At 39.0% G+C, this 24,516-nt stretch overlaps 2 protein-coding genes across 2 annotated transcripts in view; one reads left to right on the top strand and one right to left on the bottom strand.

The window, feature by feature from the left end:
• Positions 1–24,516, top strand: part of LOC134625408 (ATP-binding cassette sub-family C member 12-like) — an 82,821-nt gene that overhangs the window by 12,404 nt on the left and 45,901 nt on the right. The window lies entirely within an intron of this gene.
• On the bottom strand, positions 11,334–22,949 carry LOC134624169 (ATP-binding cassette sub-family C member 12-like). The gene is made up of 20 exons (XM_063469154.1): positions 22,713–22,949; positions 22,565–22,636; positions 22,316–22,440; positions 21,427–21,499; positions 21,003–21,206; positions 19,126–19,260; positions 18,837–18,942; positions 18,564–18,662; positions 17,939–18,042; positions 16,910–17,092; positions 16,527–16,753; positions 16,301–16,438; positions 15,965–16,154; positions 15,795–15,884; positions 15,482–15,671; positions 14,327–14,486; positions 14,171–14,249; positions 13,914–14,027; positions 12,507–12,683; positions 11,334–11,426 (listed from the first exon to the last, which is right to left on the bottom strand). The coding sequence occupies exons 1-20, from the start codon at positions 22,947–22,949 to the stop codon at positions 11,334–11,336; spliced, it is 2,796 nt and encodes a 931-aa protein (XP_063325224.1).

Raw genomic sequence — 24,516 nt, 5'->3', positions numbered from 1 at the left:
TTTTAACAATCCACGGAGCGGACCCCATCAGGATCTCTAGATACGTGGCTCCGAGGGACCACATGTCTGTCTGGAACGAGGCCTCTTCAAACATCAGTATGCATTCAGGAGCCATGTAAAGATATGTGCCACCAGCTGGACCAATAGCCTGGGCAGTGAACTTACTCCCTTGACGAAGCATCACAGTGTCTCTTATGTTTGCCATGCCCCAGTCTGTCAGGACTGCCTTCTTAGAAGGGTGGTGAACCTATAAGGTATACATATGAGAACTTACCAGGTTGTCTAAAATCTCACAAATGTTATCAAAACTGTCATTCCAAAGACCACAGCTCATAATTGAAAAAAAAAACCCTCAAAGCTTTTAGCACCCAGATCACCCAATCACTGCAGATTTATTCTGAGATTGTTTATTATACCTAAGATTAAAATTAACAGATTGGATAATGATCAAACACGGTTTTATAGTCCTGTGCTTTTTTTTTTTATCCCCATTCCACTTAAGAAAGTGGTACAGACTAATAGAATAATAGAAAAATTCAGTTTGTAAAGCCTAAACTTATTACAACATGTTTGGGAATTTTGTAGGTGTGCAACAACCAACATATTAAAGAAACAATGTAAGGCTTCTTACTTTTAAAAAAGTCCTTTATATGAATATGCCAGAACAGTTCCTCATTGTTGAAATGTAGTGTTTAATAGACTGAAGAGAATAAAGTTAAATAAAGAAAAATTCAGTATGGCTTACCATGACATTTGCTGGCTTTATATCCTGGTGAATGATTCTCTGTGCATGGATGTACTCTACTGCCATGGATAAGTCCAGTGATATGAAACCGGCATTATCCCCTTCAAGCTATCAAGACAATATATAATGTTAATAAAACAATGCATAGCCAGGTGTGACAATCTAACATGTCTACCACTGGAAATGTATTACTTCAAATAGGATTAGTATTCAAATGCAATTGCAATTTCAATTAAACCTGCAAGCAGCGTTATGAGGGCCCTCGCACCCCATCGTGTCGAGCCACGCCCGACACCTAAAACCAGCACGTCCGATCTGATGTCACATTGATGGAATTCATGCATTTAACCACCAGCCAACATTTCATCTCATTCAATAATAATAATAATAATAATAAGAAGAAACGGAGCAGATACAATAGGGCCTTCGCACTCTCAGTGCTCGGGCCCTAATAAATTACAATAGGACCTAAGACCAACAAAGTCAATGTTTGGAAGTGACCATCAAAAATCCCTGATTGCAGTCCTCTTGTAAAACTGTAAGCAGAGGTGAATGGTGTGTGTGAGCAAGGTGGCCAACAAATCTGACTCAGTTACACCAGTCCTGTCTGGGGACTGGACCAAAATCCCTGAAAAATATTGTAAGAATATTGTAGAAGAAAACCTAAAATGTCTGAACTCATCCAAGTAAAAAAAAGCAATTCTACCAAAATAGTAAAGAAGCTTATTATTAAAAAGTTAAGATTATTATTTTACTAAGTTCATACTTTTCTGGCATTTGACAATTAAAGATCATTTTTGTAATTCTAAATGGTTGAAAACATGAGAGAAAAAAAAATTAATCAGTCTTTTTATATGTTGTACGCAAAGATGGTTTCAAGTACATATTTAAACAAATGCCAGCAATAAGAAGTTCTTTTTTAATATGATGGTATTAAGATTATTCACAAAATGTATTAAATATAAAATTATGAGTATTGGTACCTTCACCAAGCAGCTGTCTGTGTGAAGCACTTGCTGCAGGGTTGCGCCATGAATGTATTCAGCTGCCAACAAAAAGCAGGACTCAGTGCGGGCAACTGCCATGAGTCTGACGATGTTGGGGTGAGACAGTCTCCTAATAAAACAGAAACATGTCCGAATAAAAAAAACAAAATAGAGGCATTACAGCTTGAGGAACAATCGATTTTGAAAATGAAACAAAAAAAAGTGTGTCAAAGTTCTTACAGTGAAACATTTATCTCATGATGAATGTCGCTGTCCTCCATCCCTTGTTGGCCACACATGATCCTTTTAACAGCTGCTGGAGTACCATGAAAAGAACCTCTATATACCTTGCCAAATGTCCCTTCTCCCAGTAGACTGTCCTCGCTGTATGTAATTAAAGCCTCTTCCACATATGGAACACGTGGAAGATACACTTGGGGATAAAAAACACAAAGTAACATACATTAACATACAGCTACTGCTAAACATTCTTCTATTAACTGCTGGATCAGTAATATCTAGGTTTACTCCAGGAACTTGAGTACTAAATAGTGAAGAATGAAAACCTTTATTTACAATTTTGTCTGATGATATGATGTTAGCCCTAAATGGGAAATAATGCTTACATGATGGCGATTTTGGAGTTGTGTTGAAAGACTGCAAAATCTATCAAAAGCCCACTATTTCCAGCACCTTCAGATAGCTCTTCAGCTCCCTCCATAGCTTCTTTTGCCTCAATAACTGCATGTGGTAACATGTCTTGGCTCACTGCTCCACCTGGACCTAGAGATGACCCTACATTTTCCTCCTTCCTTTGCTTGGACTGGCTTTTCTTTCTGACTCTCCCTGTTTCAAATTCACCTGAGCTGGATGTTTCTGGATGGAAATCCTATGAACACATTCAGCCAAGATATACTTTTTGCAGGGTGCACTGTGAAAATATCCACATTTATGACAATGATAAGAAATTAATTGGTCTGTTCAAAAAGAAGCCATGGTTTTACCTGTTCTACAACATTTTGTCCTATGAGGGTTTCAGGAAGTTCATCTGCAGAATAAGATGCATATTACAACTGTGCAATGACCAAGCATAGTAAACAAGTGTGTAAAGATTGGAAATGTAATGCAAACAAAATAAGAAGTCAATTTTAATGATTTAGTTAGATGTCCAGGCATTCACCTAAACTGCAACTTTCATCACCACCCACTTTAGTTACAGGGTCTTCATCTGTAAAATAACACATTAATTGCAATATGTCTGAATGCCCACCATAGTCCGTGTACCATGTTCAATCATAACATCAAAAATATTCAATTTGGTTTGGGCAGGCACACACCTGAGATGGAACTTTGATCATCCAAACACACGACCTCTGTACAAAAAGTAAAATTATTTCATACCATACAAAATCGAGTGCTAGACAGTAGTTAATAGCAATATTGATCACTTTATTACCCAGTTGTCTTCGCCCGATGTATAGTGTTCTTTTCCACAGATGTGTAATATCAGAAACAGTTCTGTATTCTTTGTGGAAATCCTCCTTACTCCACCTGGTCCCGTCAGAATGGCAAAGAGTGAACTCACTCCCCTCAGTACGCTCTGGCCAGAAGCGTTCTTTGGCTATGGTAATTAAATCATCATAGGTTTCATGGCCTTGCAGGATGATTCGAGGTGGAGCTTCGTCCATTATTAACTTCTGGTACCGTCCACACTTTCTAAGAGTTCTTGGTTTCCACTCCATGGGAGCCATTCTGACCTAGCATCAAGGAGAAAAAGCAAAGTTTATGAAAAAATATGCCTTTTTAGAAAGTTAATTTTTAATATATTGCTGATAGTCATACACATAGCTTCACTTTTTAACTAACCTTCAATAATGATTTGCCATGGTCCAAACGTTTATCATTCAATGGAAATTGCCTTTTCTTTACTTGAGGCTGTAGTAGTTTCTTGGCTTTACCAAAGGCCTCTGCTGCACCTGTAATGGATGAAGTTGAAAGTTAATCAAACTGATCCGCAGAAAGTTCTATATTACAACTGATCTTAAAGCAAAATAATTGGGGTTTTCTTACTGAGAAATTTATTGCCACTTGTTGAAGGAGTGTCATCTGCAATATAAATAGGGCAGTGATGTGAAACATGTGGTTTATAGAATTCTACTACAATCACAGACTACTGCACACTAATCTGCTTTCAAAATGTATTGCATCTATAAATAAAGTGGTTAGTCAATCATAACCTGCTAAGCATATCATGTTATATAAAGGAGATTATTTTACATGTTGTTCAAAAGTATCAAAACCTACCTGATTTTTCTGCTGTCAGAAGCTTTTTTACGTTGTTATCAAAGCCTTTTTGGGTAATCTCACCTTCAAATAAAATTTTAGAAAGTAAGGAGTTATAGCTAGACTGTAGGAGCCAAATCCTACATGAGTATCTAACTTTTAAATTGCAATAAAGTCTTTTAATTTTGTGAGAAATCTATCTTTTGTCAGTTTTTTTTTTAAATATGGCACTCCGACAATATCACAAAGTAATAACTATATACGTCTTTTAACATGCATATTAATTAAGAGAAGTAAATAGGAATACCAAACAATGTTAAACCATTAAAGCACGATATTGTCAGGGTTCTTGGCAGTTAAAAAAGGAAATTGCAAGCATTACAAAAACATTTAATAAAGCGTTTGATTACCATTTTCAAGGTCTTTTTCAGCTGCTCGTAGGCTTTCAGCTTGTCCATTTGCTGAAACGTATACAAAACAATTACTAAACAGTTTAAATTTAAATCACGTTTCACCACCACTGTCGCTAGCTAGAACGAATTAGCCAGACAAGAATAGTGCTGATTTGGTTTCGTACAAAACTAGATTTCCTTCTTTGATATGTAACTTTCACAACATAACCGCAACTTAATATCACACAACTGTGGCAAAAATATGAACAAAAGGGAGAAAAAGTTAAACTTACCTTGTGTCGTTAGGAGCCTGGACCGCGGTAAAACTCCGGTGAGGTCAATGACCTTGCGCTCTCCCACTGTCACACGTTGATGACGTATTTGGAAATCAATTCGGATGGGACATGACAACAGCGCCACCTGCAGGAAGATTTTCTGAGACCTGACATTTTTCCGTCTGAGTCTGAGACCTGACATTTTTTCATGTGAGTCTGAGACCTGACAATTTTTCGTGTGAGCCTGATACCTGACATTTTTTCGTGTGATTCTGAGACCTGACAATTTTTCGTGTGATTCTGAGACCTGACAATTTTTCGTGTGAGTCTGAGACCTGACATTTTTTCGTGTGATTCTGAGACCTGACAATTTTTCGTGTGATTCTGAGACCTGACAATTTTTCGTGTGATTCTGAGACCTGACATTTTTTCGTGTGATTCTGAGACCTGACAATTTTTCGTGTGAGTCTGGTACCTGACAATTTTTCGTGTGATTCTGAGACCTGACATTTTTTCGTGTGATTCTGAGACCTGACAATTTTTCGTGTGATTCTGAGACCTGACAATTTTTCGTGTGATTCTGAGACCTGACATTTTTTCGTGTGATTCTGAGACCTGACATTTTTTCGTGTGATTCTGAGACCTGACAATTTTTCGTGTGATTCTGAGACCTGACATTTTTTCGTGTGAGTCTGAGACCTGACATTTTTTCGTGTGATTCTGAGACCTGACATTTTTTCGTGTGATTCTGAGACCTGACAATTTTTCGTGTGATTCTGAGACCTGACATTTTTTCGTGTGATTCTGAGACCTGACAATTTTTCGTGTGATTCTGAGACCTGACATTTTTTCGTGTGATTCTGAGACCTGACAATTTTTCGTGTGATTCTGAGACCTGACATTTTTTCGTGTGATTCTGAGACCTGACAATTTTTCGTGTGAGTCTGAGACCTGACATTTTTTCATGTGAGTCTGAGACCTGACAATTTTTCGTGTGAGACTGATACCTGACAACTTTTTTCCTGAGACCTGACACCTTTTTTCCTGAGACCTGACAATTTTTCGTGTGAGACTGATACCTGACAACTTTTTTCCTGAGACCTGACGATGTCCTAAAATGTACACCGTACGCGGGGAAAGCGTAAGGAACTTTTCTGATACATTTCACTGCGTGTTTTACTTGTGTAACTATGCATGTGCCAAAAAAAGAATCTTGAATCTTACTATTCTCATGTGCTGTCGTGCCAAATTAGACTGCACTGGTTTGCGAGTATGCGCAAAGTATCTTTGTTTTGCAAGATTTGTTTTGCAAACTCCTTTGGCTACGACAAAAATTATACGTTTGTTTTCACATGGTATCGAAGTGTCGTGGTGGGGAGCAGGGCTCGCAAAATCGCTAGCCCGACGTCCCGGGGCTAGCGATTTTTCCAGTCGGGCTACCAGAATCTATCCCTGCCCTGCCCGTCGGGCTATCATAGGAAGGAAAAATGTCAATGCTTTTGCATTCTTTCGGAAATGTAGCTGGGTAAATATGTCATTGGCATCGGTGAACCACTGTCAATATGTGACTAGGGCTGCTCAATTAATCGAATTTTAATCTAAATTACGATCTGGGCTTTCAACGATCATTAAAAATGACTGAGCCGATTATTAGCACCTCCCTCGTGCTTTACTCTCACGCTGCTCCGTGTGGCAAATCGAGCGCACCTCTCTGCGTTTCGAACACGCGTCACAACAATTAAGAGGAGCTAACAGAGGGAAGCTCGGAAAGCTAAGCAGAAGTTATTTGGAGAGGAGAGTGACTGCCGTTGGTTGAAAAGAGAGGTAAAAAAAAAAACCCTTCAGTGGTGTGGAAACATTATGGGTTCGCGGAGTCAGACGTGGATCAAGTAGACATAGTGTGTAAACTTTGGTGTGGTAGCTGCACCACAGAGCGACATGGCAAAGTTCACTAAACATAGATGTTTACATTTTATTTTTTATATTGCAAACATTTGCACTGTTATCAGTATTTGCACACTATTTTATACTATTTTTGACAATCTTTAAAGCTATTATTCAATACATTGTTATTGTTAAATGAATATCAAATAATCGAAATCTCAATTTCAGTGAAAATAATCGTGATTATCATTTTTGCCATAATCGAGCAGCCCTATATGTGACATATTGAAATCGCATTTGAATTTGCTCTTGTTTTTTGCTTTCACTTTGCAATCGCGCGAACTGTGTATAGAGAGCGACAGTACTGATTGGTGAGTGACGATAATTTGCGCACCAATTCCTCTGACATCGTCTTATCAATCGTTAGTTTACTATGCAAACATGACAAGTGAAATCTCCCGCAGCAAGCTTAAACATGTGAGAGGTTGATCGCGCAGAGAATCGCTGAGCGTTATGTGAGTGCGTGTGTAAAAGCAGCAGGATATATATTTTAGTTCTGCTGAGCCAAATAAGACCGGTCAGGGTGAAGAAGTGACAGCCAAAGAAAAGCTTACCACAAAACGGAAAAGTTATGACAAATCAGACTATAAGGCAAAAAGAAAGTACAGCTTTATGGTTTCATGGACAAAATAATTTCTGTGGCTGGAATATGACAAGCTAAATAACCAGGGGTGCACATAAGTGGCCGCAGGTGCGCATTCGCTGTCAAAATAAAATACGCGCACAAGATAAGAAGTTGCAACGCTCGTTTGTGTACATAAGATTTTCTGGAGGAGGACAGACATTTGTTTAGAACTCTTAAAGATGTCGAAGAAGCTCCTTTAAGCAATTACTTTGGTGTTCCTCCACCTCCAAAGAAATGTCAGATGGAGTCCGAACCACCCCAGTAAACACACATATGTGGGGCCCAAATAGGGAGCAGCAGGGCTTAGGGCTGTGCGATATGACTAAAATCTCATATCCCGATATTAAGACATCTATCGTCCGATAACGATATAAATCACAAAATGTAACATTTTCTGTAAATTCTGTGAATCTCGGGCAGCTCGACTTGCGTGAAGTGTTTCCACCTGGGCGTCATGGACCTGGAGTCGAGTGTTTTAACTGATGCATGAAACTATACATTTTTAGACATAAGTTGTAACGGCCGCCGTTTTCTTTGTGAGTATTTATTACACAGCGTGCTGCGGGGAAAGGCCTGTTCTAACGTTTGAGTCTAAGGTTTATTTTTTAGCACCTGACAGCTCTTTTTTTGCTTCTCATCTGTAAATACTCTGCATCTTTCACGTGATTCAGTTTATTTTGAAAAGTCTCAACAGGATCTTGATCTTTATTGTGAAAGGTTTATGTGGAAAATAAACAAGCGGACATGCGGTGGTTTTACGGTCGTTGTTGCTAACGACAACGCATAAAAACAAGCGCTTGTCCGTCTGTAGTGTGGTTATATTAAATATAAGAGAAGGAGAGAACTTCCACTACAGTGACCATCAAAATGATGAAAAATATTGCCGTAAACAGTTTTTTTTGCGACACCACGAAACAGACGATAGCGTAAAATGAAACGACAGACGTTTTTATATCGTCATCCGATATATATCGTTATATCGAACAGCCCTAGCAGGGCTAATATTTGGGGCCCACTTGGGTTTCCCAAGTGGGGTACAGCTAATTTTGTCCTCAGTTTCCATGGTGGCCCCAAATGTGTTTTCCTAGATGGGTTTATGCTGGGCCCCAGATAAGCCCCAAATCAGGCATTACATTACGTAAAAATTTCAACTAGCTTAGCCTTGCTTGAGTGCTAGGAAAAAGTTCGCCAGCACTTGTGCCATACATTACTTTGCAGCATCATAACTTTGTAAACATTTCATTTATACTTAGGGATTCAAATTAAGTCAAAAAGTTCTTACCTTTACAGCAGAAAATCAGTCCGTTGCTCAAAGATGCACTTAATCCAAAAATTGCCAGCTTAACGGTCAGCTTTGTCCAAGGGCGCGAAATGAAGAATGTTCCAGAATGGGGGGGACGGGTTTGAGAAAACCTCGTGATATTTCTTGAAATAACATGAGATTTCGAAAAGCACTCCTAAATGGAGTGAAATTTTTTTCCCACTCAAATGTAAAACCATTTATTTTATTTTATTAAGCGTCTTACAGATTTAAGTCACATCTGTTCTTTGTGTTTCACTTATATTAATATATTTTATATGTATATTTTTTATTACTTAAATATACATATGCTGCCTCTGGCATAATTTATTATCAGTTATTTCATCTTAATTCATGTTTATACTTACACATGACTAATAATTACACTTAACTAAGGTCGTTAAACTCAGTTGCCTGTTCATGCAACTTCCCATATGTTACCCATATGGTGCCCATAGAACATTGCCCATCTGGGCTGGCTCAGGTGGGTCCTACTTGGCTAAACCAGGTGGGCCCCAGATTGGATGCCCATCGTAAGCCCATCCCCACTTGGAACCCCCATAGCCCATGTGGGGCCCACATACTGGTGTTTACTGGGACAAAAGAAGCGCGTATTCTAGGAAAAGTGGTTGCAGGAGGTGAGCTGGCTTTAAACAAATGATGAACACACAGAGATTTGGTGCAGAATGTGCCGTGAAAATCCCAGTCTAGCGGACAAAAACAGTGGCTTTTATATGGACGCAAACGCGCGTTGCAACTTCTTATCTGGTGCGCGTCTTTTATTTTGACAGCGAATGCGCACATGCGGACCACTTATGTGCACCCGTGTAAATAACATAATGTCGGGTGACACCAACAACACACTGCCGGGTGTGTTGTTGGTGTCCCTCGATTTCTGAGTCGACATGTGCCTTTGTTACTGGGACCAGTATTTTTAAGAAAGGCCCCCATTAGAACCCGTGAGAAATGCAAGAAATTGATTATTGCTCAGTCTGCAAATAACATACTAAAAATCAACCTGAAAAATCTGTTTAGAATAGCCTACTATGTTGCAAAGAGTGAACTACCACTGGCAAAATTTAGCAATCTTTACAAACTTCAAAAAGCAAATGGCCTAGATCTTGGTTCCACTTGCCTCTTACCTGTGATTTCAGTGGAAATTTCAAATTCAGGATCTGACACAGACTGATTCCTGTTGTACAGTTCTTATAAGTTCATAGAAATTTCTGTTCAATTAGAACCAAGTATTTGAGTTGATGATTGTAATTTTTACACAATATTGTAATTTGTGTTTCAACAATTCTTTGATTAATGTTTTGTTTCCGTTACAATATAAGTATAATATTGTAACGGAAACAAAACAGGAAACAAAACATAAAAAAAAATTGCTCCCTTTTTTATTCGGGCTACTTAAATTTATTTCGGGCTACCAAAAACTGAAGAGTCCCTGCCCGAAGGGCTACCAGGGATTTTGAAATTTTGCGAGCCCTGGGGAGACTGAGACCAGGACACAAACACCATCCCACCGTCGGAGCTACTGATAGCGGTAAATGGTCATTGTTGAAGCGGGGGACGGGTGCTTCTAGCGGGGGACGGGGACGGGTGCTGCCGGTGTTCGCAACGGCCCCCGGACACACAACTTTCTCCGATTCCCAGTAACCTAAATGTTCATGTTCATCGTTCTAAAATGTTTTTCTGGTTCAAAGTGATCTTGTATTGTTATTTAGACAATTTTTATTTTATTTTAGAACAAAAAAGTAAAAAGCACTTGGTGTAGGCAAAAAAAAAGTTAATCCTGATATGGCACTATATGACATTTAGTGTGCTCCTGCACAAAAAATAATAATGGATCAAAATGAATGTTGGTGCCAATGTTTAGACCATCTAAAGGCCTAATTATAATAACAATCAAATATTACTTCAAATGTATTTTATGGAAAATATTTAAGTTTTTATTTTTTTTTCTGTTAAAAAACAGGGCGCTCATGTCCTTAAACTGGGATTTAAAGGGTTAAAACAATGAAAATATAATTAAAACTTGATATGGATATTTTAAGCAGAAGTAGTTTTAAAAGACTGACTAATTTAAAGTGGAAAAAAATATTAATATATAACATTTTTAGAACACTTTTTGGGGCGTGGCCGTTTTTTGCCATGAGGACCACGAAAGGATGGGGGTTTGAGGGTTAATAAATACTTTGTGTGTGTTTCAATAAGGAATCCAAATGATAGTTATTTACTTGCATTGCTGAACAGAAAAATAAAAATGTTTTAGTGGTCAAATTTTCTGCTTGACTCATTTCAGACTTCTCAAACAAGTCCAGTCCGCCAGCCCACATTTTGGTAAACAAATCTTTTTAGCCACCACTGCATCACTGAATGTTTACATTTGATTTAGTGCAGTTGTCCATTAACTGGTGGAAAAAATTAAGATGCTATGCAATAACAGATGCACGCAAAAACAAGCAATAGGCTAAAACTAAGCTAATAAGATGGGGATGTGTTTAACTCTTAAATTATGAATAATTTAACTCAACATTTTGTCAGCAACACTGGAAAAGAACTGCAGTAAGTTGGCAAAACATGGTTTTACAGTTTGTTACAATATTTATATTTACTGTAGTTTTTTTTTAATACAACACATTATAGATACACAATTATAGATTTAAACTTTAAAGACAATAAAATAACATTTTTAAATATACAGAATAGTCATTAAAATAGTAATCTAAATACATGTGCCTACTCCACAGATGTTCTTTGGTTTTAAGGTTTACTTTGTTTCACAAATTTACAGTGTTTGAAGCAGTCAGCAGTAATGAGAACAGAGAGAATGGCTTTTGCTTCAGTGTATTTGGATCATCCAACTCTGCCACCTGTCATATGGAGCAATTAGTAAGCATAAGATGACAACATTAATCTGTGCATATTTGGGGTTGTTAGTAGGGCTGCCACGATTAGTCGACTAGTCACGATTACGTCGACTATCAAAATCGTCGACGACTGATTTAATAGTCGACGCTTCGTTTGAAGCTTTGTAAGATCCCAAAAGACGCAGGAATAAGTAGCAGGATTTAAGAGTGTAATAACGGACTGAAACAGAAGATGGCAGCACTGCATGTACAAGGATGCCAGCTGCCGTTAAACCCCGAAGAAGAAGAAGTAGCTCTGTCCCAGAATTCATAGCGCAGCCCAGCTCAGTTGTCAACAATGGCGGCAGCTAGTTAGTTTTAATATTACTCTTATTATTCTTTCTGGGTCACAAAATAAACGTTTAACATATTTTCAGGCGAGAATGTAACTGTGTAAACCTCAAATATCTGCTCAGTTTATCAAGACACCACATATTTTCAAAAGCGCTCCGACGTTTTCGGAGACGTCTGTTAACCACTAGCTCGATAGTTAGCCGGGGGCAAGGCTCACTAGAGCCGCTGAAAACACCGGACTCCCGGCAAATCGTTTTCAAACCCACCGCCGTCTTTCGCTACTCAGGTTAAACATGCATAAGTCACTTAGATAACTTAAAAATGTTATTGTTTGGCTTTTTTAGTATTTTATTTGTTCCTGAGTAAATCGCTTTGCCTGAGATTAAAGTTATAGTTTTTACACAGCTGAATAAACGTCAAGCAGACAGCTGGTTATCAGAAGTGTGAGATGCTCGAGAATATACTCCGGTGTCCTGTTATATTTTAGATAGCAAGGAGTTTATTAAACTTCACCGAAACAATCTGCAAATTTCATTAAAATTTAATAAACTATCATCTTGTCTTTATTTTTAGTTAGCACAAACTTTAAACACTTAAAGCTGTAAGCTAATGATAGTTATATAAGAGCAGATGCATGCTGGTGCAATAAGCTGTACGTTTTACGTCCAATGGATGCAAGATCTGATTAGTCGACTAATCGCAAAAATAATCGGTGACTAGTCGACTATCAAAATAATCGTTTGTGGCAGCCCTAGTTGTTAGCTGTCCATTGTCCATGACCAGAATACGATCTGCTTGCATCACAGTGCTGATCCGATGAGCTATTGTGAGCATAGTGCTATTACGGAAGGCTTCTTGGATGGTGTTTTGGATCAGAGCATCTGTCTCTGCATCTATGGAGGCAGTGGCTTCATCCAAAAGAATGATCTCCTCAACAAGAGGACAGACCATTAGTATAAGCAAAAACAATTTTAAAGGAGGACAGCATGTCACAATACATAAAACGCCCATACTTTCTAAATACAAACGTGGCGATTAGCAATCTCATACAAATGTGAGACATTACAGAATAGTTTTAAGAACAAGTCCATAATAATCATAACCCTTAACCAATTTCAATTTGGCCTCTCATTCATTCACCGTCATGGGGCCCCGTGAATTCGAGCCCCGGCTCAGACAGTCTCGGTCATCGTGTCCTTGGGCAAGACACTTCACCCGTTGCCTACTGGCGGTGGTCAGAGGGCCTGGTGGCGGCAGTGTCCGGCAGCCTCGCCTCTGTCAGTGCGCCCCAGGGCGGCTATGGCTACAGTGTAGCTTGCCATCACCAGTGTGTGAATGGGTGGATGACTGAATGTAGTGTAAAGTGCTTTAGGGTCCTTAGGGACTAAGTAAAGCGCTATACAAATACAGGCCATTTACCATTCTCATTCACCTCTGGGCCATTTTGAGCATGGCTGCTAATTTTGGATTTCTGAAAAGTCCCATTATGAATCGGAGAAGTTCGTAAAAATAATTTTCCTTTGTCTTAAGTTATTTTTTTTATTTTTTTTTTCCACAGGAAGTTGCCCACAGGGTGGCAGACCTCTCCAACAGATACAGAGTGAAAATTATGTTGCAGTGGCCATGTAAAGAGGAAAAAAAACAGACAAAGACAAAATACTGGTGACTGCCAATGGTGCCACTCAGCCTCCTAGCAGACACACCTATGTATGAATTTCAAAGTCTTACATCACCTTGTTCTCAAGTTTTTATACTCAAATTTTTAGAAATTTGACATTCAACTCTGTCTGAGATTTTTAGTAAATATGTCTATGGTCTCAATTTGACGCTCCTACGTCACCTCAATCTCAAGTAGCATTCACAAACTTAGGTGTACATGCTGTTCATCTGCCCTGTGGAGTGACGACAATACCGTACCAGGCTTTTAAGGCGTAGGGGTACTTCTAAAGAGGGATCTAAACATTGTACTGATGACCTTAAGGGGAAAAAATTTAAATCAGGACAGATTTGTGATGTTTAAGGACAGTGCAGAGCATATTGACAGAGAGTCACAGGAAATTGCTTTGACTGGCATCAGTGAATGCAGTATGTGACAGCATTGTCCCAGCCAGGTGACAAATCATCAAGCCCCCCCCCCCAAAAAAAGTGCACTCTGACCTTGGAGTTACGGAGTAAAGCTCTAGCCATACAGATCAGCTGTCTCTGGCCTACAGAGAAGTTTTCGCCATTCTCCATAACATGTGCTTCAAGCTTCCCCTCCAGCTTTGAGATCTGAGGAAACAAATCACATTACAGCTCTGCTCCACTATCCTAATTCATCATGTATACAAACAAAGAGCAGAGGGGAAAAAGAAAAAAGAGGGCTGTATAGGAATTTTAAATGTACCAACTTTCACGTTGCACTCAAAACATACCGAGTCCTTCATGTAGCTCTTCTCGAGCGCTGCCCAGATCTCCTCATCAGTGTATTTATTAAAGGGGTCCAAGTTGTACCTGCAGGGATGGGGGTCATTAGCCAGTTACTGATCCACAGTGGTCAGACCAGTGTGAGATTTATGGGTTAAGGTTACCTGACTGTACCAACAAATAGCACAGGGTCCTGAGGAATCACAGACAATTTGCTACGCAGGTCTTGCAGGCCAATGGACATGATGTCCACCCCACCTATCAGTATGGTTCCTGCTGCAGGCTCCACAAGTCTAAATAGAGCTACTCCTAAAGACGATTTTCCTACAGATGCAAACCGCAGATTAGAGTAGCTGAATTAACCTACAATGGTTAAAATTTACATAAAAATGTGCTACATTAAATATTATTTGAGATCAGGAATATGGGAGGATTTAGAGTCAATCACTAAACTTTCAGCACAACCAGGTGTAGGCAGGGGTGCCATCTACCTTAGAGGGTTGGGGTGGGGGAATAATAGCAACAATAACAAAAAAGCCCTCCTACCATTAACTAAAGATTCAATCTTAATTATGATCAGCTTATTTTTATTAACAGGTTATTTACCACAAATGAGGCAGTAATTAAACCATCATTTAAAAGCCATCACTTGACCCAGCTATCTTAGCCAATCATAGGCCAGTCTCCAACTTTATCTCAAAAATTCTTGAACATAAAACAGCAGTTTCAGTCAACTTTCAGAGCTCACAGTACAGAAACGGAACAAGTGAAGGTGGCAAATGGTTTTCTTCTGGCATCTTACAGTCAACTCTTTGTTCTTGCCTTGTTAGACCTCAGCATTTGATGCAGTTACAGTTCCACAGGGTTCTGTGTTGGGACCATTTCTGTATACATTATATGAGTTTCCCTTATACAGTGTTATTATAAATGGCATACATTTTCATTGCTGATGATACCCAGACCTATGAAGCCTGTTGCGACACACCAATTAATTAAACTACAGGAATTTCTTAAAGATATTAAAACCTGGAACACCTAATTCCCTGCTTCTAAATTCAGAAAGAACTGAGGTTGTTGTGCACTGCCTTATCTTAGAAACACGGCCAGATACCCTGGATGGCATTACCTTGGCCTCCAGTAACATTGAGGATATTAAACAACTATGTAGGACTGTCTTCATATAGATTGCCTGTCTCAGAGTGATATTGAAAAACTAGTTCATGTATTTATCATCATTTCTAGGGTGTATTGTTGTAAATCGTCACCCAAAGACTAGATGAAATCAACAATAGAAACAGCTACTGAACCCAGAGCCTTACCAGAGCCAGTCCTTCCCACGATCCCCAGCTTCTCTCCAGGTTGAATGTGGAAATCAATGCCGTTCAGGACAATTGGTGTATTCTCTCTGTACCTCATCTTGTAGTCTACGAAGGTGATGCCCCCACTGCTAGGCCAGTCCTGTGGGATCTGAGTCTCCTTAACATGCCTGGGAGCCTCAGACTTACAATTCTGCAAACACAATTAAAAGCTTTCAGGAATCAAGCAGATGGGTGTGCAGGATATTTTAATGAACTTTGGCCTTGGTCTCAGCAAAACAATGACAGGTGAATGATTTCAGGACATGAGTCTGACCGTGACATATTCCTGGAGCCGTTCCGCTGAGTCGAATTTTGTTTCCACTTCTATCGAGAGTCTGGCTACATATTGAAGCATGCCTGTCAACTGAAAATAAGTTTTAAAATTATGTAAATCCATGTCTAAAAAGCAAAATGAACATGGATTCATGTGCTGTCCAAATGTACCTGCAAGGAATAGGATATTGCGAGGCCTTTCAAGGATGGACTGATTAAGTCATTACTGCTGAGCACTACAAAGAGAGCCACAAACAGCGTTGTAGTAGCAGCCATTAATTCCAGGCAAAAGACGAATGCACGTGTGCCAGCATTAAACATGAAAAGGTATTTGGAGTTGATATCAGTCAAGATATTGAACCTGTAATATGAAACGGGAGTTTTTGAACATCCCACTGTCCACAGTCACCCCGCCCCAAAGAAACATACAATTTACAATGATGTGTTGTATCAAAAACATTGCAAAAGCAAGAGGTGATAGCCTAGTAACAAATTTCAGAAACTTACTCTTCTATAAGGCTGTCTCTTCTATTATAGGCATGGATGGTGCTGAGGCCATGCAAAGTTGAGGTGGTTAGAGAGAACCATGGAGAGCGACTGATGTTTTCTAGATTCTTCATATGACGTATACTCCTCTGGAATATACTGCACAGAAGGCACAGATATATAGTACCTTAGAGGACCTGTTACTGTCAGTAAGTGTGTTTTATAGATTTAACCAGCATAAACTCACAAGACAGTAAAGGCAAGAAAAGCTGCCATAATAACTCCAACTACAAGCATGGCGGGGAAAATAACTGAGATGACAGCAATTGTGGATGCGACGAGTAGAGAACACGGTAAGAAAGAGTCCATGACAAGAGGAAGGACAGCTTCCACTTCGTCTTGATCTTTAGAGAAACGATTTAGAAGTCGCCCCGTTGGAGTTGTGTCAAAGAAACTCATTGGACTATCAATAATCTGCAATAGGAAAACAAACAGTTCATCTGTAGCTAGTAAACGTTCCCAGTTTTGGATTCGATACATTTGTGATAAGTAAACCCTTATCCATATTTAAAATGACCATGTGTAATGGTGACTAGTAGAGATTTCTATGGTGCTGAGAATTCAAAGTACCTTTTTGAACAGCATGTCATGGAATTTGCAGGAGGCCTTCAACGTGAAATAAGTGTAGATTATGGATTTCACAATGGAAAGTACAACAATGACAACCACTGTTGCAGCATAAATAACCTGGTAGAAGTGAAGGTGTGGATTTTGAGAGATTTCTCCCTGGACTGCAGTTGTGTTACTGGATGACTTGGAAATAAAAACATAAATTAATAAAAAAAAAAGAAAAGTTAGTGAAGTCAGACAAAGTCATTGTATACATAAATGACATTTCACATGATTAAATATAATTTCCTAAAACTAGAAATAAGCAGAATTTGAGGGGTCAGAAACAGTTTTTCGCTTGCTACATCTGCCAGGCTTGGTCTATAATGTGTGGCTCTCTGGATTTTAAATCACGATACTTCTCACTCAAGTTCTTGACACTGAGACATACAAAGTTACCACAGGATTTCATCTCCTGCTTTGTGAGCATCAATTACTTTTCCTCAAGATTTCCTCAAACTGATTTCTTATGTTTCAGGGATGACGCTTACTCAAGTGACAGCTAAAACCCTTGCTGAAATTTTTATACTGTCTGCAAGCTGAAAGATGACCCTCAGGCATTCCAAGTATTTTAAGGGGCAAGTTCATGGAAACTAGAGTAAGTGTGTAATGACCAAAACAAAGTGACAAAACCAACAGAAGATCAAAACATCAAGTTGTTTCAAGGAGAAATGCTTGGACTAGGCCAAAATAAACATTTTCAAAAATAACTGGCAATTGGAAAGAAACTTGATTGCTGATGAATCCAACTTTGAGATATTGGCAGTAGGAGAAGTGTGTAAGTGTGTGGACCAGCAGGAGAGCTGGAAGACCAATGAGTGATGATGTAACATCAACTCAGCTTTACGTAGCAAAATGTAAATACAGAAAGAGTTTATCTTGCACAACAGCCACAAAAAAGGCATGACTTTTTACCCTCTTGTGAGTTGAAGGCTCACAGAGAACCATTTCAACGTGTGTGACAGCGATAAGGAATGCAATAATTCTCACCCCATCACCACTTGCCATCCAGAAGCTAAACCACCAGTTGCTGAAGACTGTGGATCCTGCCAACAAGAACATATTCAGGAGGATAATGAAGGAAACTGTGTAGCCTGTAACAACAATGAGCAGTTTGGCTGTGTATTAATGCTCATAATAATGTATCCACAAGCATATGCAGCATTGGGAAACAGGAGTTTACAGTGTACTCAGTGGTAGTTATATGGGGGAAAAACATAAATGAAAGCTACTGATCAATATGTTATGTTGACTTGAATTTTAATATCTGACCAATTCTCTTGTTTGCTCTAAACAACCAAAGTCTGGAGTAGTTCTTGGTCTTACAAATCTATTCTTGTGAAGCGTTGTAGTGATTTATCTTCTTTGAGACTACAATTCTTGACTTTGCCAAGTTGTTGTGTTTAGAACCCAGTATATATAGCCAAGCTTGTTTAACACCAGTAAAAAGGCTAATATCGAATCCTTTATTTTAAACTTAAACATAAATTAAAAACTGACATGCAATAACTTTCTGTGCATTGATAAAACAATTTATAAACAAAAAACATTTAAAATAAAAATACGCAATTTAATTTCATACATAACCCCAACACTCCATGTGTGAATAACAGACCTCCAACTGCCTGGGAGTATGTGCGGTATGTTCTCCAGGAGATGGCACCTTTTGTAGAGGACTCCTGACTCACTAGCTGGTTACCAGCTGGGACAGCGGCTTAAAAACAAAAAACAAAAACACAACAAAAAAAATGTATCATTATAGAATGAAAAAGAAAAATACACATTTTTATTAGCAGACATCTAATATCTGAATTAATTTTTTTAAAACTTGCTCTTCAGGGAAAATATGTCAGTTTAAATCAAATGTTTTTCTTCCATGTTTTCACACCAGGATTCTCAGTGCCAGTGCTTGCACAATGTCTGAGGTCAATCTCTTCCAACTGGCCATCAATAAATGATGCTAGTGCCATGTCCCCATCTTCCTTTTTCTTGGTCTGACAGAAGAAAAATAAAAATAAATAAATAAATAAATAAATAAATATCAGGGACAGTCTTACAGCTCAGTCTGGATAAGCTTAAAACATTGACACTTATGGAACGCACACTTTGTTTTACAGTCAACAATTTTCTTTCAATAATAAGGACAGTAATAGAACCATGATACATGACACCCTTACTTTGGACTCTTCCATCTGGTAGGTACTGATGAGCTGAGTATAGCGTCCATTGGCTCTCATCAGATCCCTGTGGTTTCCAGACTCCCATACCGTTCCATTGTCCAGAACCAGGATCTCATCACAGAACTCCAAATACTAAAAGCCACAAGGAAGAACAAATTATCAAAACCAGCTCAACTCTGGTTAGAGCTCTAAGCAGTTGTGTGCATTACTGGCATGTGACAAATCCTTATTCTTTGGAAAAATTGCACCTTACAACTCATGAGCAAAATATGTAGGTCTTCCATACATACTCAGGTATGTTTCTTTAAACCAGAGCTTCCCAAAGTGTGTGTGTGTGTGTGTGTGGGGGGGGGGGGGGGGGGGGGGGGAACAAAACAAAACAAAAAAAAAACAAAACAAAACAAAAAAACGTTTGGACACTGCTAGCATAATGGACAGGTTTTTTGATGGGGCTCCCACACAAACGCAAAGCAGGAGATTAAGCATAGCTGAATATGTTTCCAAACCAACTTCATACTAAGCCAAAGACTAGAAAATATGGTGAAGCATGTCTTCCCTTTGGTTTCACCTGCACATGTGCCAAGGTAAGTCTCCCCTGCAGAATTGGTTTTCCCTGTGTCAGCTCTCCAAATCACGGACAAACAGTATCCCACATTCTTGATTTTTAGTTCACAAACACTTGCTGTAATGACTAACTACTCCTGACATTTTGCAGATGTTAGCTCTTTATACAGTAAAGTTACAGCGGGATACAAATAACATCAGGTCGTTCCTGCCACGATTTGTTCTCTCGGTTCAAATCACGGACAAACAGTATCCCACAGTTGTTTGTTTTTGAACCCATTTTGCATAGAGAGACATTTTTTTGAAAAATGTATTGATAGCAATGTTGAATATTATTACACAGGAAACAACAGAAACAGCAACAACAACAAGTAACATAATCACACCGTGACGCCTCTGCCTTTCTAAATGGAGGGACAGTAACTGCATGTAAAACCTGCAGATAGAGACAAAATACTCTTAATCTGACTATCTTCCATTCTGCAATTCATCTCATGTAAACAATAACGTGCGCACAGCGTGACATGAAAAAAGGCACATACCTTTGATGTTGCGTGACAAACTCCGTATTCCTCGTTCACATGTAAACGCAAAAAAGGAGTTTAAAAAAAAATCTCAGTTTTCGGATTCGAAACACCGTGTGGACGAAAGGCCCAAACGCCCAGAAACAGCTGTGTTTTCAAAAATACCCATGTAGGTGTGGACGTAGCGTACAAGAGTTAGTAGTTTATTTCATTGCTACCTGTAATTTATTGCAGATTACTTGTATTTGCTTAATTGTTTACTAAATGTTTGAGGTGTGAAATAAACCGCAATGGAGTTTGGAAACAAAATATGGGTGTGTGTGGTTGGAGGATGTGTTTGTGCGAGGGGGGAAACCGTTTTCTTGTAAAACAAAGGGGGGCCCAGTAAAAAGGTTTGGGAACCACCGCTTTAAACGATAGCCTGTTTTCCCATTAGTACCTACTCTGATCGACTTGCACGGTTTTCAGTTAGGCCATAGTACCTGCTCGCCTGGGGTTAATCCGAGCAGGTACTAAAATGTGACGTTGTAACACTGCATGGGACTGATTGGCTGGCAGCAGCAGGTATATTTCTTGCCTCGACATCCATCTTTTTTGTAGCATTCATGTTGCATATTAATTACGTCGCCGGACACTTAGACGCTTTGGTATGACGACAACCACGCATGTGGTACCAGATTACAATGGAAAACCAGTCGATCCGAGGCGAGTCAATCAGAGTAGGTACTAATGGAAAAGGTGCTTTTGAGCCCAGACAGCTCAGTCTAATTCAATACGTTTTCCTACCTGGAGCTGATGTGTAACCAGTATGATGGATTTTCCTCTCAGCTCTTTCTTTATACATTCTTCAAAAATGTGTTTCCCCACATGAGCATCAACAGCAGATAGTGGGTCATCAAGGAGGAAAATGTCCCTGTTGGAATACACTGCTCTTGCCAGGCTGATTCTCTGCTTCTGTCCCCCTGACAGATTTAGACCCCGCTCTCCAATCTGCCCACAAAAAGGATATTTATAATACTGTGAACTTTTGATTAATACTAAATTACAATTTAATCCTTCCACTTTATTGCAGCATCAATTTGCAAGCTTAAATTACATCTTAAGTGAGTGGGGTAAATAAATACACTTATTAAAAAAAAAAAAAAAAAAAGATACAGCAAAACCCTGTGTCAGTGTGTGACACTCCCCTGTTAGTCTGGAAAGCACTCACCTCAGTTTGGTCACCATATTGCAGGATGCTTAGGTCTGCTCTGAGGCTACAGACATCCACAACTCTGTCATATCTGTTGGGGAGCAGTACAAGGCAACAAACTGGTTAATACTATAGAGAAGTATATTTTAATAGGATGTGAGCTAGTCATTTATTCAGCCAATTATAACTTGTGGGTGACTGCGGCTCAGTTAGCAGAACAAGAGGTCACTGAATTTATCCCCAATTCCTCGACATACTGAACCCCTAGTTGCCCTTGATGCATCCATCAAAGCGTGAGTGAGTGTCTAAGAATGTTATAAATGAAGACACTGTATGAATGTGTATGTGATTGGATGTGTGCAAGAACAAAATGCTTTGAGTGCTCACCTGAATAGAAAGGTGTTACAGAAGTTCCAGTCCAATTTACCAATTAGCTGACAGTAAAGCATGACCAAAATCATTTAACGTGTCAAGAAAAATGATTTCATGCAAAATGTTGCATTAAATGTATCAATTCAGTTATGCAATTTTGACATATTTTAAGGACTGCTATTAATTTATTCCTAAACTGTTTTCCCCTCAGCAGCAGTTTATGGAAATCTGATTTTGAAACAAAGTGAAATGATAAAGTTTACAGCAAACACTGGTTCCTAGCCAAGCTGTTTACCATTTCTGGCAGTAGAGGTGATACTGTCAGAAAACCAAGAGGACCTCCTTTTGGTTGACTATGAGCCTTCCACCAACATTTCAGAATGTCAAAATAAAAACTGTTAGAAGTTCCATGGAAGGTATCCAACTTGATTTTTTTTGTGCCTCCCAGGATATCCACGATTAACTATCCAGACAAAGTGGTGGTTGACAAGGAGGAGATGGCAGCCACAAATGCAAGAAGATGGATTAAACTTACCTGGCCTGATCAAAAGGTTCCCCCATAAGAATATTTTCTCGAACAGTTCCATGAAAAATCCAGGCCTGCTGGCAAACGTACGCAAATGTCCCATCAGCTGTGATGGAGCCCTGAAGAAGGTGCATCTAAAAGGAAAGTGAGCAGGCCAAAAAACTAATGTCACTGTAATGTAAAGTTAGAAATAGTAAAAACATAATGTGAATAAATGCAGACAGATACAAAACAATAGAACATACAAAAGAAACAAACCTGTTCCAAAATGCTGCAAATCAGTGACGTCTTTCCGCTACCCACATTCCCACAAACACCAAGCAGTTTTCCCTTCAGGAAATATCACAGAGGTCATCATTTCACATCCAACAGAGTCTTGATAACTTCAATTATTATTTGATCACACCTTGGGTAGTGTAAAAGAGATGTTTCTGAGGGTTGGTAAGGTCTCAACATTTTCATTCGGAGAAGTCACGTCCGTATTGTGTTCCGTCACCTCATTAGCTGCTCTGGGTGGTGACTCTGACTGGCTGCGTTTGGTCCATGAAAGTGTAGCATTTCTCATCACTACAGCAGAATTACTGCCTGCTATCTGCGTCAGGTAAGGCTCAGGATTCTGGATGAGTAAGATTTTCTGAAACATACGGTGGCTGGGAAGTGCAAATCGCAACAAATTAAAAAACCGCAACAAATTAAAAAAACCCGCAACAAATTACAAAAACCTGCAACAAATTACAAAAACCCGCAACAAAATTAAAAAACCACAACAAATTTAAAAAAAACCGCAACAAATTACAAAAACACACAACAAATTACAAAAACCCGCAACAAATTAAAAAAACCCACAACAAATTAAAAACCACAACAAATTACAAAAACCCACAACAAATTACAAAACCCGCAACAAATAAAAAAAAAAAACCCGCAACAAATTAAAAAAACCCACAACAAATTACAAAAACCCGCAACAAATTACAAAAACCCACAACAAATTAAAAAAACCCGCAACAAATTACAAAAAACCACAACAAATTAAAAAAAACCCGCAACAAATTAAAAAAACCCACAACAAATTACAAAAACCCGCAACAAATTACAAAAACCCGCAACAAATTACAAAAACCCACAACAAATTAAAAAAACCCACAACAAATTAAAAAAACCCGCAACAAATTACAAAAACCCACAACAAATTACAAAAACCCACAACAAATTTTAAAAAACCCGCAACAAATTAAAAAAACCCGCAACAAATTACAAAAACCCGCAACAAATTACAAAAACCCGCAACAAATTACAAAAACCCGCAACAAATTACAAAAAAAACCAAAACGCAACAAATTAAAAAAACCCACAACAAATTACAAAAACCCGCAACAAATTACAAAAACCCACAACAAATTAAAAAAACCCACAACAAATTACAAAAACCCGCAACAAATTTAAAAAACCCACAACAAATTACAAAAACCCACAACAAATTTTAAAAAACCTTGACGGAAAGGGATTGTCTGAAATACCAGAAGTGACACAACGATTAGCCTAATAGGGCTTTTGGAGCGTGATGTCACGAGAGGGGGCGTGGTCAGGATTTTTGGTTGAGGCGCCATGTTTCTGGGCGAAACAAAGTGCTAGCGAAAGAGGAGCGAAAGTACACGGATAACACCAGCTATGGTTCGTACTTGCTGTGCGGTCGGTTGTAAAGTTAGATCGCACGACCGGCAAGGGAATAAGGTTGAAATGGTTTATCTTTTCATTCTTTCCCCACCTGGAAGCAACATGAGGCAGCTCATGTATCGGATGTTACCAAAAGAAGGCGACTAGTCTGGATAGCAGCTGTGAGACGAGCTGATATCCAGTTTTCTTCCATCTCCAAATATCAGCTCTGCTATCACTTCCAACATAAATGAAGACAAAAAAACTAAACAGCAGTGACGTTTGTAGGGTTATTGAAGGTTGGCTAGCTGGTATATAACGATGTGCTATGTGACCGCTAGCGACACAGCTATGTGAGCATAATATAAACACGCTAACTTTTTTCCACTCGATAAAAGTTAGCGTGAGGATTCTCGGTGGTCAGGAACAAATATAATCTCATGGCAGGTTGCTGTAAACGGGCCAAACTTCAGCCAGGAGAACAACTGAGATAATTCATGTACAAGGATGAATAGGATTAGTCATTCATATACTGCTGCATGGGCTGGGCTGTA

Source organism: Pelmatolapia mariae, linkage group LG1, assembly GCF_036321145.2.
Source record: "Pelmatolapia mariae isolate MD_Pm_ZW linkage group LG1, Pm_UMD_F_2, whole genome shotgun sequence".
NCBI lineage: Eukaryota > Metazoa > Chordata > Actinopteri > Cichliformes > Cichlidae > Pelmatolapia > Pelmatolapia mariae.
This window is presented reverse-complemented; position numbering and strand designations above follow the sequence as displayed.

Excerpts from the sequence above, each read along its gene's own strand:
- LOC134624169 (XM_063469154.1), bottom strand. The coding sequence starts at position 22,949 with ATGTTTCAGAAAATCTTACTCATCCAGAATCCTGAGCCTTACCTGACG. Across the intron at positions 16,155-16,300 it reads AGAGACAGCCTTATAGAAGA|GTTCAATATCTTGACTGATA; the intron begins GTAAGTTTCTGA and ends TTCATATTACAG. Across the intron at positions 14,250-14,326 it reads CTATTTGTTGGTACAGTCAG|GTACAACTTGGACCCCTTTA; the intron begins GTAACCTTAACC and ends CCATCCCTGCAG.